The sequence below is a fragment of the Acipenser ruthenus genome, chromosome 45 (assembly GCF_902713425.1).
Source record: "Acipenser ruthenus chromosome 45, fAciRut3.2 maternal haplotype, whole genome shotgun sequence".
NCBI lineage: Eukaryota > Metazoa > Chordata > Actinopteri > Acipenseriformes > Acipenseridae > Acipenser > Acipenser ruthenus.
This window is the reverse complement of record NC_081233.1, coordinates 6,025,403-6,042,076: the sequence shown is the minus strand read 5'-3', so window position 1 is coordinate 6,042,076 and position 16,674 is coordinate 6,025,403. Positions and strand designations below refer to the sequence as shown.

The 16,674-nt window shown below is 38.5% G+C and overlaps 1 protein-coding gene across 4 annotated transcripts in view; it reads left to right on the top strand.

Moving 5' to 3' along the window:
* Positions 1-16,674, top strand: part of LOC117967072 (beta-1,4 N-acetylgalactosaminyltransferase 1-like) — a 30,512-nt gene that overhangs the window by 1,782 nt on the left and 12,056 nt on the right. For 3 of the 4 annotated variants that reach the window (XM_059013450.1, XM_059013448.1, XM_059013449.1), the window contains exons 3-9: positions 5,352-5,570; positions 11,215-11,391; positions 11,883-11,989; positions 13,243-13,280; positions 13,550-13,730; positions 15,025-15,117; positions 15,962-16,149. In XM_059013450.1, coding sequence (XP_058869433.1) covers positions 5,352-5,570; positions 11,215-11,391; positions 11,883-11,989; positions 13,243-13,280; positions 13,550-13,730; positions 15,025-15,117; positions 15,962-16,149 — 1,003 coding nt within the window. Of the gene's footprint in view, positions 1-2,679; positions 2,881-5,351; positions 5,571-11,214; positions 11,392-11,882; positions 11,990-13,242; positions 13,281-13,549; positions 13,731-15,024; positions 15,118-15,961; positions 16,150-16,674 lie in introns of those variants that run through there. The other variant, XM_034914208.2, reaches the window with a different exon arrangement.

Below are 16,674 nucleotides of genomic sequence, written 5' to 3'. Positions count from 1 at the left end.
TCCACAAACAAACACTGATGTAGTGGAGCCGGAACGCGCCAGAACGGCGTCATGAAAAACTGTCCTTGTGAAATAGTGGTCTACTAAAACATGTCGGTATTTCAGTGTTGTGATAAACATTTTTCCGAACACATATTTTTAGCACTTTGTCGGAAATTCGAAGTCGATACACAAACAAAGTCCCCTAAAATAATGAAATTCGGTGAGCCCACATTCATCCTTAAATCCGTCGGTACAACCATCAATTTAGCATTCCATCAGTGAAAAGAAAATTTATAATTGAAAGGGAGTAACAGGCAAATGATGTGCCTCCCAGGGAAAAGCAGACAAAAACCGGTCAAATATCATCATGAACTACGTGGACACAAGAGTTTCAAAAGGTAACTTATGCCGGGTATTACTAATGACAGGAACCCGCTGATCTCCAGTCATAACATGTGAATTGCAGACCAGATGTGTTCTATAAACCTCTGTGATGAATGAACTTCAGAAGGTGCCCACAATGCCACACCTGTGGTGAAGGTGGTGTAGCATTCTGTGGCCTGTGGTCCGGACCACTCAGCGCTGTGACGTCACAGTGATCTGGACCACTCGCTGCCGCTGTTATATTCTGATTTCACGGTTGTATATGCATTTTCTTTATGGCTAATGCTTGTTTCATTGTCTTCTACTTAATCTACAGTGATATAATTAATGCAAGTGTTTATATTATATAATAATGGGCTTGGGACCACTGTAGCAGCTGCCATTCATTGTCTGTGTGCTGCGCAGCGGTCCCCGCTTGGGGCTATTTAATAGTGTGTATGGAGCTGATTTTTCAGTCGTAGGCTACTGGCAGAAATGTTCTTTTTTCCATTGGGTGAATATGACCTTTTTTTAAAACCTAACTTGCTGGTTACAAAAGGGTTGTAGTTCCATCATGAAAGCTAAAATAATAATGTTTAATATAGGCGTGAACGATTGGCTTTAATGGGTTTATCATATATGTATTATGATAGCCTTATATACATAATAATAATAGTAATAATAATAATAATAATAATAATAATAATAATAATAATAATAATAATAATAATAATAATAATAATAATAATAATAATATTTTAACCACAGACACACAAGTCTATTATTGAATGGTTCGTAAATTGAAACAGATCAAGCCTGGGGTATTCTATATCACTTGTGTTTAAATCGATGTACAAACCTCTCACACTTACATAAAATATGTGATTTAAAAAAAAACACACGCATGCTAAGAATGACTGGAACATGTCAAATGAACGGTCAGTATTGTGGCTGCAGTTTATTCTGTTTCCTTTAATGCTTACTATTCTGTCTTTTATAATTTTCTTATGCATTGTTCAGGTATGTGACCGCATATGTTAATTGTAGCATTGTCACTTATAATGTACTTTGAGATCCACGTCACCTCCCAATAAAGACAACACACCTCAACACAATTTTATTAGATTAAATACAATAAACCCTAAAACTCAACTATATACAGAAATACAACAATATATCGTTTTACCACATACCAGTGAAGCCGCTTCAGCCTTGTAGCTCAGCCGCCTCATTTCACCACCTTTGGAGTGCAGTATGGTCTGAGATCAATTGTGCATGGCACTGATATTGCTGTCTTGGATGATGCAGTGATATCATTTTCCATTGCTCCAGGCCAAGTATGCATGCTGCTGTATTAACCACATACCTTCAGTCGTGCAGAAGGCCCATGAAATTGCAGGCTAGGGGATAGGATGGTACTGCACCAACTAATGATATTAAATCAATCTAATGTTTAGCAATGTTTTTATTTCAATCGCAGTATATTTAAGATCTTTCAAATCGGACCTGCCGATGCTAATGCCACTTCTGACTAAAATCTGCAAAATCCTTCATGGCTTTCTAAAATTTTGATTATGATCTAAAAAAAATAAAAGAATAAATATTTAGTAAATTAGGTATATTATATGTAAATAATTCCAGTTTATCATTCAAATAGTTTTCACAGATCATTAACAATACACTTTTTTATTTTATTGAAGAATTAAATTGTTAGTTTTCACTTTATTTTAATAATAAAAAAAGGATCCTTAAATTAAATTATAGAGCTATATAATCCTAGCAGTATTCAAAATGCTCACTTTTTTCTCCGTTCTAATTTCACCTCACAAATCTTTGCGTTCTGGATAAACCCACCCCATTGAGAGATGTATCTGTGAACACATCGTGCCATTTTTCGACTGCCTTTATCGACAGTGCCACTGATCTATGTTGTTGGTGTCACATGTAACCCGAGAGAAAAACAAATGAAGACAGAGAAATGCGTAGTCAAATTTCAAAACATTTCAAAAAAGAAATAAATGTACAAATATCACGGTAGAGGGCGCTCATCATCTCCGTTTAAGTGCATCCTAGACTGTGGCTATAAACACGGGTTTAAAGCTGCTTTGTATATCATCAGTGCGGAGATTGGAACTGCCTTTGTTGCAGCTGGCTTGGCACTGGTAACACTGTAAATTTGCAAGGGGAAAAAATGTGTATGTTAAGATATGATTCGCTGGGGAGAATGAGTTACCGGTGGGCCGGAATGTGTGTCCGTGTTTGTAGACTCATTGTGTATTTTATATATATATATATATATATATATAGTGCTTAAATTGGTGACGAATAAAAAATAACTGAGCGTTTGTGTGATTCGTTATTTCAATTGGCGGCTCAGCTGCGTTTGGTTTTTGAGCGGATGATAATCAGTCATTAAGAATAGTGCAGTGCAGTTCATTTTGTTTGCATAAGGAGTGGTTTACGAACGAGCCTTCTCGTGCTGCAAAACTCCGTTCTTCCTGTTATTGGAACACAGCATTCGGGTTTCATGATGAGGTAAATAATTAAGAAATCTATTGAAATGTTTTCGCTTTTACTTCGTTAATGTTCATTTGTTCGTTATTGGTGTGCGATAATGGGAGGAAAGCCATTTACGAACAATGTTATTTTTCTGTTCAGTTATACCGTGTTTCAGAATGTTATGACGACAGTGTTATTACGTTTTTTTAGATTTTTTAAATTTGAGTGTATTAACGGATTTAGTACTTGATGGAAAGTACTAAATCCGTTAAAGTTGGGAAGTTGGCTCCTTTGAGCAAAAACTTTTATGTTTTAAAATGCGTTTTCAGTTAAAAATTAGAGGCAATTCATTCAATTCATATATGCCCTATACTGTTTTACCCAAGGCTGATAACGTTTTTGAACACTTCCCTATAATGTAATTTGATTTTAATTGTATTATTATTATTATTATTATTATTATTATTATTATTATTATACTGTAACGTGTTCCAAAATGTGGTTTAAGTTAGAAAACATTTTTGGTGGTGTATTCCTACTGAAAATAATACATACATATAACAAAAATATAATACTACGATAATGTTACTCTTACATCCTCGTGGTAGGTGCTTTTGAAAATGCGTGTGATGCTGCTATAGGATTCTTTACCGGGCGAGAACGAGTAGAGACTATTTATTTGGCTTTTAAGGTAAAGTTAAGCATTTCTACATATATAAAGTTTCGGTAACTGCTCATTTTATTGGAAAAAAAAACAAACAAACAAAACATGCAGATACTAGGGCCTAAAACGTCGACGGCTGATTTACAGTGGCACGTATTGTATTCTTTTATCGCAGTATTTTCTTTGTGTCAGACAGTAGGTTTACAGATTTTGATTACCAGCTTTATGAACCAGGCGAACGAGCCTGTCTTGTATTTTCATAGATACACCAGTGTTTGATGCCACAATGAAATACGTGAAGTGAAAGGGAGGGAGCGACCTAATTCAAATACCACAAAGAAAAAATGGTCAAATATACATTGCGGTTCAGACAGCCCAGTCATGTGTCTTTTCTCGTAGTGGAAGTGACTTTTGCTTCAGTGCCTGTTGCCACTTATGACAGAAGTACTGCTATGGATATAAAAGCACACTTGGGCCAGTGCTTTTGAGAAGTTGAATATTCCTAAAGAATAACACAAGTGGCAATGACAACTGATGGGGCAGGCCAAAGCAATGGCTGGTTGTGCAGCAGGTCTTATTTCCTCGAGGATGCATCTTATTTCCTTGAGGATGCAGCTTACCCCCCAAGCGTATTCCACTGCTGCATAATTTGGGGCTGTCTATATATTTGGGAAGTCAGATGGCTAACTAGGAGCCTTTTTATGGAGAGATTCTTACCTTGGTATGATGTTCAGGAAGGGAGTGGAAGCTCTTGGGAGTAAGGCTGGGGCGATGCCTAATGTTTCACTATCGATATGTCGTTCTCCAAAAAAGCATCGATTTATCAATGTTATGAAAGGGTAAAAAACAAACAAAAAAAAAACCCCAGAGTAATACATGTGGGTTACTGTGTAACATTGCTAGAAATGCTTAAAAAACTTAAATTGATTACATCTGTTTATGCATATAGTAATTACAAATATATATATATTTTTTTACTTTATTCGTTTGTACCTGTTGGGGGTCCAAGCAAAATCCTCCCCCCCCCAAAAAAAAACCCCACTTATTTTAAATCTGTTACAAGTCAGAGTAACAACCAATCAAGAGGGGGAAAAAAACAATTTTTAAAAAAAGTTCACTGTCCATTGCAGTATAGTAACCAGAGTGTTTTCCATGGCTTATATTTGAATTTGAAATAGTCGTGCTGATTAGTTGTGTTACCGGAGTATCCCAAACATTCTTTACTTTCTCGCCGTCTTACTTTAGAAAATAATTGCCAGACATCGGAAGGAATTGTATTTGCAGCCCGGTCGATACGGTATTTCATTCTAACACAGCGCTCTTAACTTGCTCTGTTACTTTGAAGACTCCTGCACATTTCCAATCCCATCAGTAAACGCTCACAGGGGGCAGGGCAGGGGGGAGAAGGTGAGCTCAGTACAGGTTGAAGCTCCTGCCAAACAAGGTGTAGTGACTAGAGCACAAAGCTACACAAAGTGCAAGTAGTGGTGATCCTTTGTACCCATAGTCAGTTCATTTTTAAGCAGGGGCAAGGTATTTCTGTTAAAATATTAACAGAAATATTGAGAAAAAAAAAAGTTGGGTGCAGTATAGTTTGGTTTGGATGCTTGCCTGTAAGTAAGATTGGTGACCTATTGTGTAAAACCCTGATGGACTATATTTTGTTTTACTGAAGATAAAAGGGCAGTAGTTTGACCCATTCCAGGTTTTAATGCAAGCTTGATTAGCTCCAGTGTATAGGGAACAAGCTTGGGTGTGTCTTGCTAAACTCTGATATAAAAAAGGTAACGGAGTGTTTTAAAGTTGTCCGATTGCCTCATTGCTGCTCTTCTCTTGTCACTAGAATGCGTCTCTATCGGAAGCCTCTCTGTATCCTGCTGCTGGTGGTGACTATCCCTGTAGTGTTTCTGGTTCTGCTAACCTGGACTCCGAAGCCTTATAATGCAGTGGACATCCGGTACCGAGCCAGGGGGAAGCCAGAAAGCCAGGTGGAGAACGGACTGCGCTTTCTTTCACAGAAGTACGCACACGTGCCCTACACAGTCAAAGAAGATGTAGTGAGGTGAGTAGGATAACTGCCGGGAACCTGTTTTTACTTCAATTCTTTTGGTCAATTAAGTGACAGTGATTGCTGGTGCCTATGTGACGGGCCATTTTGGGGTGAATTCCTGTTTTTCAATTACAATTCCTTTTTAAAATAAATTCCCATTCCTGGGGAACATGACATCTGAAGAACAATATCCTTCAACCACTTTGGCTCCAGGATGAACACATGTCTTTGTATGCATGCCGTTAGGCAGTGTTAGTAATGTGATGGTGTGTTTTGAAGTCGGGGAAGGAGAGATTGAAATCACCAGGTGACTTTATTATCCAGTTGCGTTGCGTGCAAAAATCCCTATCTATCTGTGAAGACACTGAGAAGAGTTGGAGATACTGCAGCAAACAGTCAATGATCTAAAGTATAGAACTAGTATTTCATTTTATTGTTTGTGCAGTTTTGCATGTTTACCTGTAATTGATTGCAAACCAATATGACAGCATACATCGTGAAGAGTTTGAGTCGCGTTCGGAGGATTACGAAAGCAGCAACAGTGATGCTGAGTTATCATTTAGTGATGATGATGAATAAGATGTGGAACCAAGAGCAGTAGGGGACTGGGTGTTTGTTACGGATCCTTATGCAGATGCCAGTCCTCCATCAGTTGAATTTGCACCCATGTATCACTTGCAATGCCTGTGCCTAGTAGTGCTGTACATTGCTTTGTTACAATCCGTCCCACACAAGGTAAGCGGAGACCAAGGAAAAGGTGCAGGGTCTGCTATGAAAAACAAATCTGAAAGGATAGCAGAAACATGTGCCACGCTTACGATAACGATCCCAGGTTCTGCTTCGCTAACCCTACAAAAAATATAGAACAATATTTCACTATGTAACTCCGGTGTGTTTCGTTCATAAAAATTACATATGTTTTACCTTTTACAGAAGTTTTTGTTATTGTGTACATTTTGATTATATATACACTACTGGTCAAAAGTTTTAGAACACCTCAATTTTTCCAGTTTTTATTGAAATTTACGCAGTTTAATGTCTCAATGTACTCTGAAATTAAAGCATAGAACAAATAAACACTCATCAAAGTAGCCACCTTTTGCAGATATAACAGCCGAACACACTCGTGGCATTCTTTCTACAATGGAAATCAAATGTTGTTCGGAAAGTTCTTCCCAACACTGTTGCAGAAGTTCCCACAAATGTGTTGCACTTATAGGTTGCTTTGCTTTCACCCTTCTGTCCAGTTCATCCCAAACCAGCTCGATGGGGTTTAAGTCTGGAGACTGTGCTTACCATTCCATGATTTGAAGCCTACCGTCTTGTTCTTTTCTTCTAAGGTAGTTCTGACATAGCCTGGAGGTATGTTTTGGGTCATTATATTGATGTAGGATGAACCCCTGACCAACTAGGCGTATACCAGAGGGTATTGCATGGCGCTGCAAAATGCTGTGGTAGCAGTTTTGGTTCAGGGTGCTAGTCACTCTGTGCAAGTCACCGACTCTGGATCCAGCAAAAGAGCCCCAGACCATCACACTTCCTCCTCCATGTTTGACAGTTGGTGTCACACACCGAGGAACCTTCCTTTCGCCTACTCGACGGCGTACAAAAACCCTGCGTGATGAACCGAAGATTGCAAATATTGATTCATCGGTCCATAAGACCTTCTTCCAGTCTTCAGTAGTCCACTGGCGGTGCTTCATGGCCCAGGCAAGCCTCTTTTTCTTATTTTGCCATCTTAGCAATGGCTTTCTTACTGCCACTCGACCTGTCAAACCTGCAACTCGAAGTCTTCTCTTCACAGTTGAAACTGAGACTTGCTTAGTTCGACCAGTGTTAAGCTGTGCTTGAAGGTGTTGTCCTGTGAGCCGCCTATCACGCAAGCTCTTGACTCTCAGAAACTTATCTTCTGATTCTGTTGTGGCTTTGGGTCTGCCAGACCTCTTCCTGTCAGAGTTTCCTCCAGTTTCCAAGTGCCTTTTGATGGTGTAGGAAACTGTACTCACTGACACCTTGGCTTTCTTTGCAATTTCTCTAAAGGAAAGACCTACACTTTTAAGGTTTATAATGGTCTGTCTGTCTTCCTTTTAATTGCCTTTTTCTCGCCATTATGATAGCAATATACTACTTCCTGCAGTACAATACTGTCCAAATAATGCTTAAGAGGGTGTAGTAACACAGTCTGTTCCAACACTGCTTTTATTCAGACAGAGGGTTTGTAAGTAATCAACAAAAGTTGGGACACCTGTAGGAATTGTTAGCATCAACTTTCAAGGCTTAATTTACTTCCATTGCTGCAGAACAGCTGTAAGTTGTTAACCCATTACTTGTTCCCTGAAAAAGGCCTTTTTGTATAACTCTGAAATGTACATTATTGTTCAGTTTTTGGTAACCTAACCTTTTTTTTTTAACCTCTGGCAGTTTACCGCTTACCTTTGTACCATTTCAGGTTATTCACTGGACTTGAACTGCTTAAATTTCAATAAAAACTGGAAAAATGGGGGTGTTCTAAAACTTTTGACCGGTAGTGTATATATATAATGTAAAAACTGTACACAGTTTTTATTTTGTTCATACAAAAATAAAATGTAAAAAAAGATAACTTGTGTATTTTGCTTTATTGAATATGTCTATCTAGTACACAGGAGCCTAAAGGGTTAATAAAGGTGTTATAAATGTATTGATTTTTTCCCCCCAAATATCATTTTTATTTAATACCAATTTCAGGGGTAAAAAATACCAATTAAAATGATTTAAAAATCTGTCACCTGGAGTGCACGTTCTTTTTTGCATCTGGAGTTGAAGAGGTTAAAAAGTAATAATCCTCAAACAACGATCACATAAAGAGAAAACTAAAAGCCAGCTAAAAATAATATTTAATTAAAGAGGAAGAAATGCAGCCAAAAGGCTGGAGATAAAGTAGAAAACAAAAAAATTATCATTTTCCAGCCGTCGCTGATCATCGCAAAAATTAAACCCAACAAATCAAACCAAGAGACATGTGGTTTTGGACTGATAAAATAAAAAGGTAGGGAGACAATGCAGTGAGGAGCAGACGAAGCGTAAAGTAAATAAACCAATGTTTTATGATTACTGCAACGTTGAATCGCTGTATTCCATTCATCGGTGTTCTGTACACTTGACCTGTTTACATAAGTTTTAAATATAAATACATCATTTGAAATTCAAATTAATACCATTTCCATCTCTTTCCCTTTCTGACGCAGACAGAATGACATCCCTCTTTGTTCCTGTGCAAATAACTTCTCCATAAAGTAACTTTTACCCTAACAACTTGGCTTACAAAGCAATGTCCCACCCCCTTACATTAAAGTTAATTATTTATATAATAATTTTCATGTTCGGATATTCATTCCTTCTCAAAACATTATCAAAGCCGTTATGTGTAACGCTGTATTAAAGTTGAAAAATATCCCAGAAGTAAGAAAGGCCTTATTTTACCTTCATGAATAAACTACAAAACAAAGGATGCAATACAGTAGTTGCAGTTAAAAAAACAAATCTTTTGTGTGTATTTCAGGTAAAAACAAAGCAGTCAATGCCATCGTTATGTCTTAGCAATAAACAAAGTGGCCGTAGACATGTTTTCATGAACTTATAACCTTAGATTTTGAACTGAATAAACATTTATTTACATAGCAACACACTGAATAGCTCACATGACACTACCAGCAATGGCAGCGCACAGAGTCCATACAACACAGTGTAGGGAAACTTAGTGGGATCTACAATCTGTGAACTAATCTTTTCTGTTCCATAATAAAGGAACTCTGGCAACTTGCCCAGCTGTCTCTGGTTTCAACTTGCTTACTCACTCTTTGGCATCCAACCCTGGTTATCCTCTCTCTCTCTCTCTCTCTCTCTCTCTCTCTCTCTCTCTCTCTCTCTCTCTCTCTCTCTCTCTCTCTCTCTCTCTCTCTCTCTCTCTGTCTTTGGTATTGCAGCAGCCCTGAGGTGAATAAATAGAACCTGTGTATACCTGGCATCCCGCTGGAACACACCTCTCCCAGGAGCGTCAGGTCCTTTGTTAATTAATTACAATAAATAGACAGTATTTACAATATACATTTACACAAGAAAAAAACCTTGTCATGTGCAGGGCTTCTGCCCTGCCACCATGCTGTATACACTTACATTAGTGTCGGGTAATTTTACAAAGTGATTTCTGTAATTTCTAATTGTTCTATTGAAAGGTATAAATTAGAGATTCAGCTTTATAATAAAAACAAATTATTACATATCATGCGTAAAATGAAAAATAACATGCAAAAACTAATTTCATATTTTGACAAATTTCATGTGAAGCCCATTTTGCTAATTATTGACAATTATTATGATCGAAAACCAACATCTGATGATAATTATAGAATAAATAAATACATAGTGCTGAAAAATAAATTAAATTTGTGATTTCAAAAAAGCAACAAAAATGGTTAACTAAAGAGTGCAGAAACGATCTCAAAATGGCAGTGATAAAACTAAACAAAAAAGGAGAAATTACCAGAAAAATAGCAGAGGAATGTCCATGGATGAAAACCAAGATGCAAACCTTTGTTAAAAACAATACACAAAAGGAAGCGATTGGATTTTTCCATTGAATGCTTGAAGAAGCCTGATTTCTTCAACTAAATTTTATGGTCAGACGAATCCAAAGAAAGCAACAACATGTTTGGAGGAAGAGAGAAGAATTTGAAGAAAAGTTTATCATGCCCAGTGTTAAGCATGGTGGAAGTTGTGTGATGGGATGAGCTTGTTTTTCTTCCTCAGGCACTGGCGACCTTTGTATTGTAGAAGGATCAATGAATGCTGCAAAATATCAAGAAATTTTGCACGCATTTGTTACCCAGTGCTAGGCGGCTTATTGGACGGTAGTTTGTATTCCTGCAGAATAATATAATGACCCTAAGCATTCTGCAGAGTCTACAAAGGAAGATTACAGTTATGGATTGACCATCAATCGCCAGACTTGAATCCTATCGAGATGTTGTGGTTTGACTTGAAGACTGCAGTTGCAAAAAGGAAGTATCACAACTGAAAGCTGTAATGTGTTGAAGCATGGGCAAAAATATCTCCTGTGCCCAAGGGAAGCGAGAATTGTGACTGTAGTGCATCTCCTGATTTATAGTCTGGAGATTAGATTGACAGTAACATTGAAGTGTGCACTGTTGGCACACCTTGGCAACACTGGAGTTTCCACACTGTACCTCTCTCTCTGCAGCTCCATCCCCTTGGATAAATAGTTGCAGATTACTTATCATCAGTTTAATATGAGTAAGACTTCTTGTCAAAACGTTTCTGAACTTGACTTGGGCGACTTAAGTTTTAGCATCTAAATATACCTTTTAATTTATAGGTATACTGTATGCTATTTGGGCGTGCTGTAAAAATGCCAGACTAATTACAGTGATTTAAATCGAGCAATACAGGTATGAGATTCATGAAGATCTGTCTTCATTTACAGTACTGGTGGGGAGTGATTGAAAAAAGTTTGATGTTTAACTTCTAGAGTCACGCTAGTTAGCTTAGCCCATTTAAATTTGGTGGGAGCTGTTGTGGCTTGCAAGTAATAAATAAGGATCTCTGGCATCCACCAGTGAGTAAACACAGTGTTGGATTTCATCTTCTTTTATTTCAGGCTGCTTACAAGTAATTCGTGCCAGTGTCAAAATGTAGACAATCCAATCAACCTGCCTTTCATTCAGAAGTACCTCCCACATGTGTGGGCACACAGCTTTGAGAATGTCTATAACGTCTCTGAGCTGGAGGGGGTGAAGAGGAGGCGATCACAGGAGTATCAGAGCTTCATAGAAAGGTAGAACTAATGGCAACACTTTTTTTTGTTTGTTTATTTACCTTGAATAACCAAAAGTTAACTTCCATGGTTTTAGGTAATAAAAATACATCCGAGCCTTATCGTATTATCAGGAATAGAATCGATGCCCCAGTGAGATTTTTCTGCTTGTATCTGTTCTAGGATGTGTGCGGTTTATGATTACAGTATTAAGACCACTTACATTTTTTAACATAGCTTTGTGTTTTATGTTATGTTCAATTTGCCCCAAATTATCCATAGTAAGTTAGTGATGATAGTTGATTCGATCCCTCTTCTGCTTTAAATCTCCCACACATAAGCAAGAAAAGCACTAGTTACTTGTAGATCAATTGAACAGTTACTTAACCCTTTCATGCATCACCCCCCTCATATGGGGATGGGTAAAAAAACTTCTAGTCATTCTATGGGGACATGTGGAAAACGCAAATGCATGATCTTTAATCATTGACTTTCTTTGTTTCGCTTCCTAGGACGCAGTCTTCTGCAGATCTGCTCGTTGTTGCCAAAGCAAACAGCCCCCTGGAGTACCCCACCCAGGGGGTCGAGGTGCGCCCTCTCCAATCCATCGTCGTACCAGGTAAACCAGCAGGGCACTGGAGCAGAACTGCCCAGCCAGGACCGCGGCGATACAACCAGATCAGTCTGTAACACCGTCAGGGAGACCTGCAGCCAAGTCTGCTCTCTGGAATGGCCATGAAGTCATTGCTGGAGATCCCTGCCAAACAAGGGCCTGCTCCTTCCCTGCAGATCTGCTGTCTGTCTTCCTGTATCTTTTTAAAAATGTTTTATAGAAGTTATTCAGGATCAGTCCAATGAAATGCAAGTACTTAGTCTGCAGCATCATCCTGATGTAATAAACTATCTTAAAATAACAGGGGGGTGACTTTTATTAATATTACTGATGGACCCCAGTTAGTGTTATTTTTTGTGACGATCACAATGTATTAACTGTAGACCTGGGGTCAATCGCAATGTAATTGTGTAATTATTTTTCATTGCAATTACAATTGTATTGTGTAATTAATATTTAATTACAATGTAATTGTGTAATTACTTTTTCATTGCAGTTGCAATGTAATTATAATTGCAGTTGAACCTTGGTACACCTTTGTAATTATGTGTAATTAATCAATTACAGTTCAATTACACACTTATTTGTAATAATTATTTTTTTAGAATTTCATAATTTTATAAACATGTGATCCACTGCATATCAGGACAATGTAGCTGCATGCCAGTTACAGCAGCATCATTGGCTTGATATTAGAAGCAGCTTAAGCAAATCTAATTGCATTTACACAAGCAAACAAAGGACTACACCTTGATCAGAGACCAAAGATCCACAGCCTCTGTATAATGACACAGCTTTCCAAGCTCAGTCATTCACAGTTCCATGTTGTGCTTTACACAGAGCGATCATTGTTCTTCAGCTACTTTTTAGTTGCCCCATTTCGTTGTATGTAGTATGTTTCCCTATTTGACCTATGATTATTGATTGGTTATTTGGAATAGAGTAAACCTGTTAATGTGTGTTACCTTTTTGTATGATTGTAATTTCTGTAGCATAATTTTATAATTGTAATTCAACAAACTATAATTGTAATTTCAGCAAATCATTACAATTGGCACCAGTTTGGTTAACTATGATATAGCATTAACTTTGTAAGGGGACATTTTACAAGAAACTGGTGTTATTGTTTTCATTGGCAAATCTAATAAATGGTATCAGTGTAACTGTTTAATTGATTAACAATATATTGGTAGTAATAGTTGCCAGCTATAAATTGTTTAGTATTGACTCATAATAATATGGTTCTGATTGTGTTTCAGGGTTAAGTTTACAAGCTTCCTCCAGGGATGAATACAGGGTAAGCCCATTGCTTTGCAATGTGTTGTGTGATTTAATCAATATGCTAACCCGTTACAGCGAAGTTGCACGATTCTATTGTTTAAAGTATGGATTTAAAAATGGTAAATTAAGTTTTAAAGCCCAGAAAGCAGGTGATTAGGTAGAACAAATACTGTAATCGCAGCACCTACAGGTACAGAGGTTGTATCAATCGACTGGGAATAATTGAAGCACTCGCATGGAAGCACCTGCCAACCAAGCCCCTCCTATTTAATCTTTGCCTTGCAGGTCAACTTGACGGCAACGCTGGGGACATTTAATGTGGCCGCTGAGGTCCATGGGGTAAAGGTCCAAGGGGAAGGTGAAATGCACCTCTCCCTGTCCAGCCCGCAACTCGAAAACCTGAACCGGCAACTGGAGTTCATCGTTTACACCAACACACGCTTTCACCCCAACACCGCAGATACAGGTGGGTCTGGAGCTCATGAAAGAAGTACTCTTACCAAAATTAATTACACTTGAAATCCAAATATATAGGAACTGCTAATTTATGAGCTATATATAAGGACACACCTTTCCTAGCTTAATCATTCACAGCCTCAAGTTGGGTTTTACACTGATCATTTTCCTCCTATTTTCAGCCACTTTTAGGGACCCCATTTGTTTGCATCAAAGGTTTAACACGGAGCTCTTGAGAGAGAGACACCCACCAGCAAAGGCAGTTCAGGTTCCTTCTCTGCCAACGCAAAGCCTAACAGGATATATGTGGACATTTCCTCTTTCCCCTGTCCTTCAATGAGCATTAATGGCGCAATTACTAAAACATCAAGTGCCCAATCAACATATAGACACGTACACACTTGATCATCAGATTAAGCAACACCCCAGCAACAGTTTGTCATGTTCTGCTTTGTGGTTTTCCTCCCTCCCAAAATAACACAGATGGCAAACAGCAGGGCGCTGTGCTCGAGTCAGCCTTGCAGTTTCCTTGGCTGCATACAGTTGATTGCGCCTTTGTACGACAACATTTAATTTCTCCACATTAACTACATATTGCTACATACACATCTGGGAACGTCTCCTTTTACCCGCAGTCCCTACTTCACCTATAATAGACGTAACCCCTCAACTCCACAGCACACGACAAGCATGACATTAAACAGACACAAGCGTCCTTCCCTTTGTATACCAGTAGGTTAGTGATCAGCAGATGTGTCAGCCGCACGAAGAGCACAGCGTGTGGTTTGCACTAACTCTGCTGTGCAGAATAAATGAATTTTTTTCTATGGGTAAATATGGGGACTTTCTTCCAATGCATTGGGAAGCGGGACATTTGCTAGGAAATCGGGACTGTCCCGACCATATAGGGACTGTTGGCATGTATTGGTAATATAATACAAAATATAATTGTAATTGTTTATCAAACAATGCTGCTGTAATTATAATTGTAATGTATTATTACAATTGACCCCAGATCTGGTGTATAGCTGCTGTAACATCATCAGTATCGTAGATTTGTAACTTTATTGGGTGAAATTAAATAGTTGAAGACATTGAGAGAGTTTTTTTTTTTAATCAAAACATCATTCATAGAATTGAATTTGTTTCTTTTAGTATTGCTGCCTTTTATAATTTGAGTTCTAGTTTTGGGATGAAATGTATAAAGGGTGGGAAACGTTTGATTGTATTGGAAGGAAAGAGCCTGCAAACTCGGTCTCCTGGTTAAAAACAAGGTGCCAGTGTGAGTCTTGTGTCTCTTTCAGTGCTTCTCGATACAGACGGACACCAAGCTTCCTTCACCATAAAGGTGCGCTACAGGGTCACTCCAAGGCTCTACAACTCTGGATCTGAAGAAGGTAGATACTTGAGGAAACCGAAAGTGATTTGGTGGGGGTAGGAACACGAAGTTTCTTGTAGCATGCTGTGGTAAAAGCATAGCAAAGTGCAGTAAAGGAGACCTGTTAAAAATGAAGGTAAATGCAAGAACGAAGGACAACTGTGGACCCATCAGCACTTGAGATCCTTTTTATATCCATCGAGAGATCAACGCATCCAAATGTGTGAACTTGTGCAAGCATGGAAATGAGGTTCTCGTTGCATAGCAGTTTTGATCCATTCCTGGTTTTACTATGAGTTTGAGAATACACACCTGAGCTTGTTACATATACACTGTGGCTAATCAAGATCGTATTAAAATGTGGAATGAGTGAAACTGCTATACAATGGGAATCATTATACTATACATAGTGTCTGGTATTATTATTCAACATATAATAAAGTTTACAAATGAGGGGAGGCCATTCGGCCCATCTTGCTCGTTTGGTTGTTAGTAGCTTATTGATCCCAGAATCTCATCAAGCAGCTTCTTGAAGGATCCCAGGGTGTCAGCTTCAACAACATTACTGGGGAGTTGGTTCCAGACTCCCACAATTCTCTGTGTAAAATTTTTTTTTAAAAAAAGCACCTCCTATTTTCTGTTCTGAATGCTCCCATCTGGAGAACTGCTATACCATTTGTGATGAAACTTGGTAAGGACATTCTTCAGAATCTGGAGACACGTGTTTTCTTAAGATGGTGATTCTAGTTTTGTATTTGTAGCCGTGGTCGGAGGAGGAGGGGGAGGGGGCACATGTGTGATACGCTTGCTTGCTTTCGTTTTAAAAGCTGAAGAGTGACTCTTCTTCCTCACTGCTCTTTCAGGGTACAACGTCAGTGCCTTGGTGACAATCGCCACCAAAACGTTCCTGCGCTACGACAAGCTGCGGGATCTAATAGAGAGCATCCGCAAGTTCTACCCCACTGTCAGCATCATCATCGCAGATGACAGCGACAAGCCCGAGAAGATCCAGGGCCCCTTCATTGAGCATTACATCATGCCCTTCGGAAAGGTCAGTCCTCCACAGCTGCAAAAACACTGAGAATCTCAGTATAATATGGAAATAGTACAATTGAAATAATCTGATGTGTGTCTTGCTGTAAGGTTCACAAAGCTAGGTTGCTTATTGTTGAATGAATGAACAAACTCTCTCTTACTTTCAGTCAAACGTCAATTAAACATGTTTCTTTTTGTATTTCTGAATGGCATCATTGAGTGTTTTTATAGTTTTCTATGGATTTGGGTCTATATAGTGTCCCGAATGAATCTAAAACCTGTCTTCCCTTGTACGAGGTGCGATCACCTTTTTTGAGTGAAAGGTGTATGCAGCAGAGATCGATGTGTCTTTGATAGAAACAGTTTCATTTATTTGAAGTCTTCCTGCTGATAATGGGAATGTAGAGATGGAAGCTCTGCTAACAAGATTTAAGTTTTTGCAGTGTGGCAGTGTGCCCCGCCCCTGTGTGCATTTCTGTGTTGTATGTTGTGTGTTAATGTTGGTGTATTGTAGTTGGCTGCACGGGATATAAATGGGTGT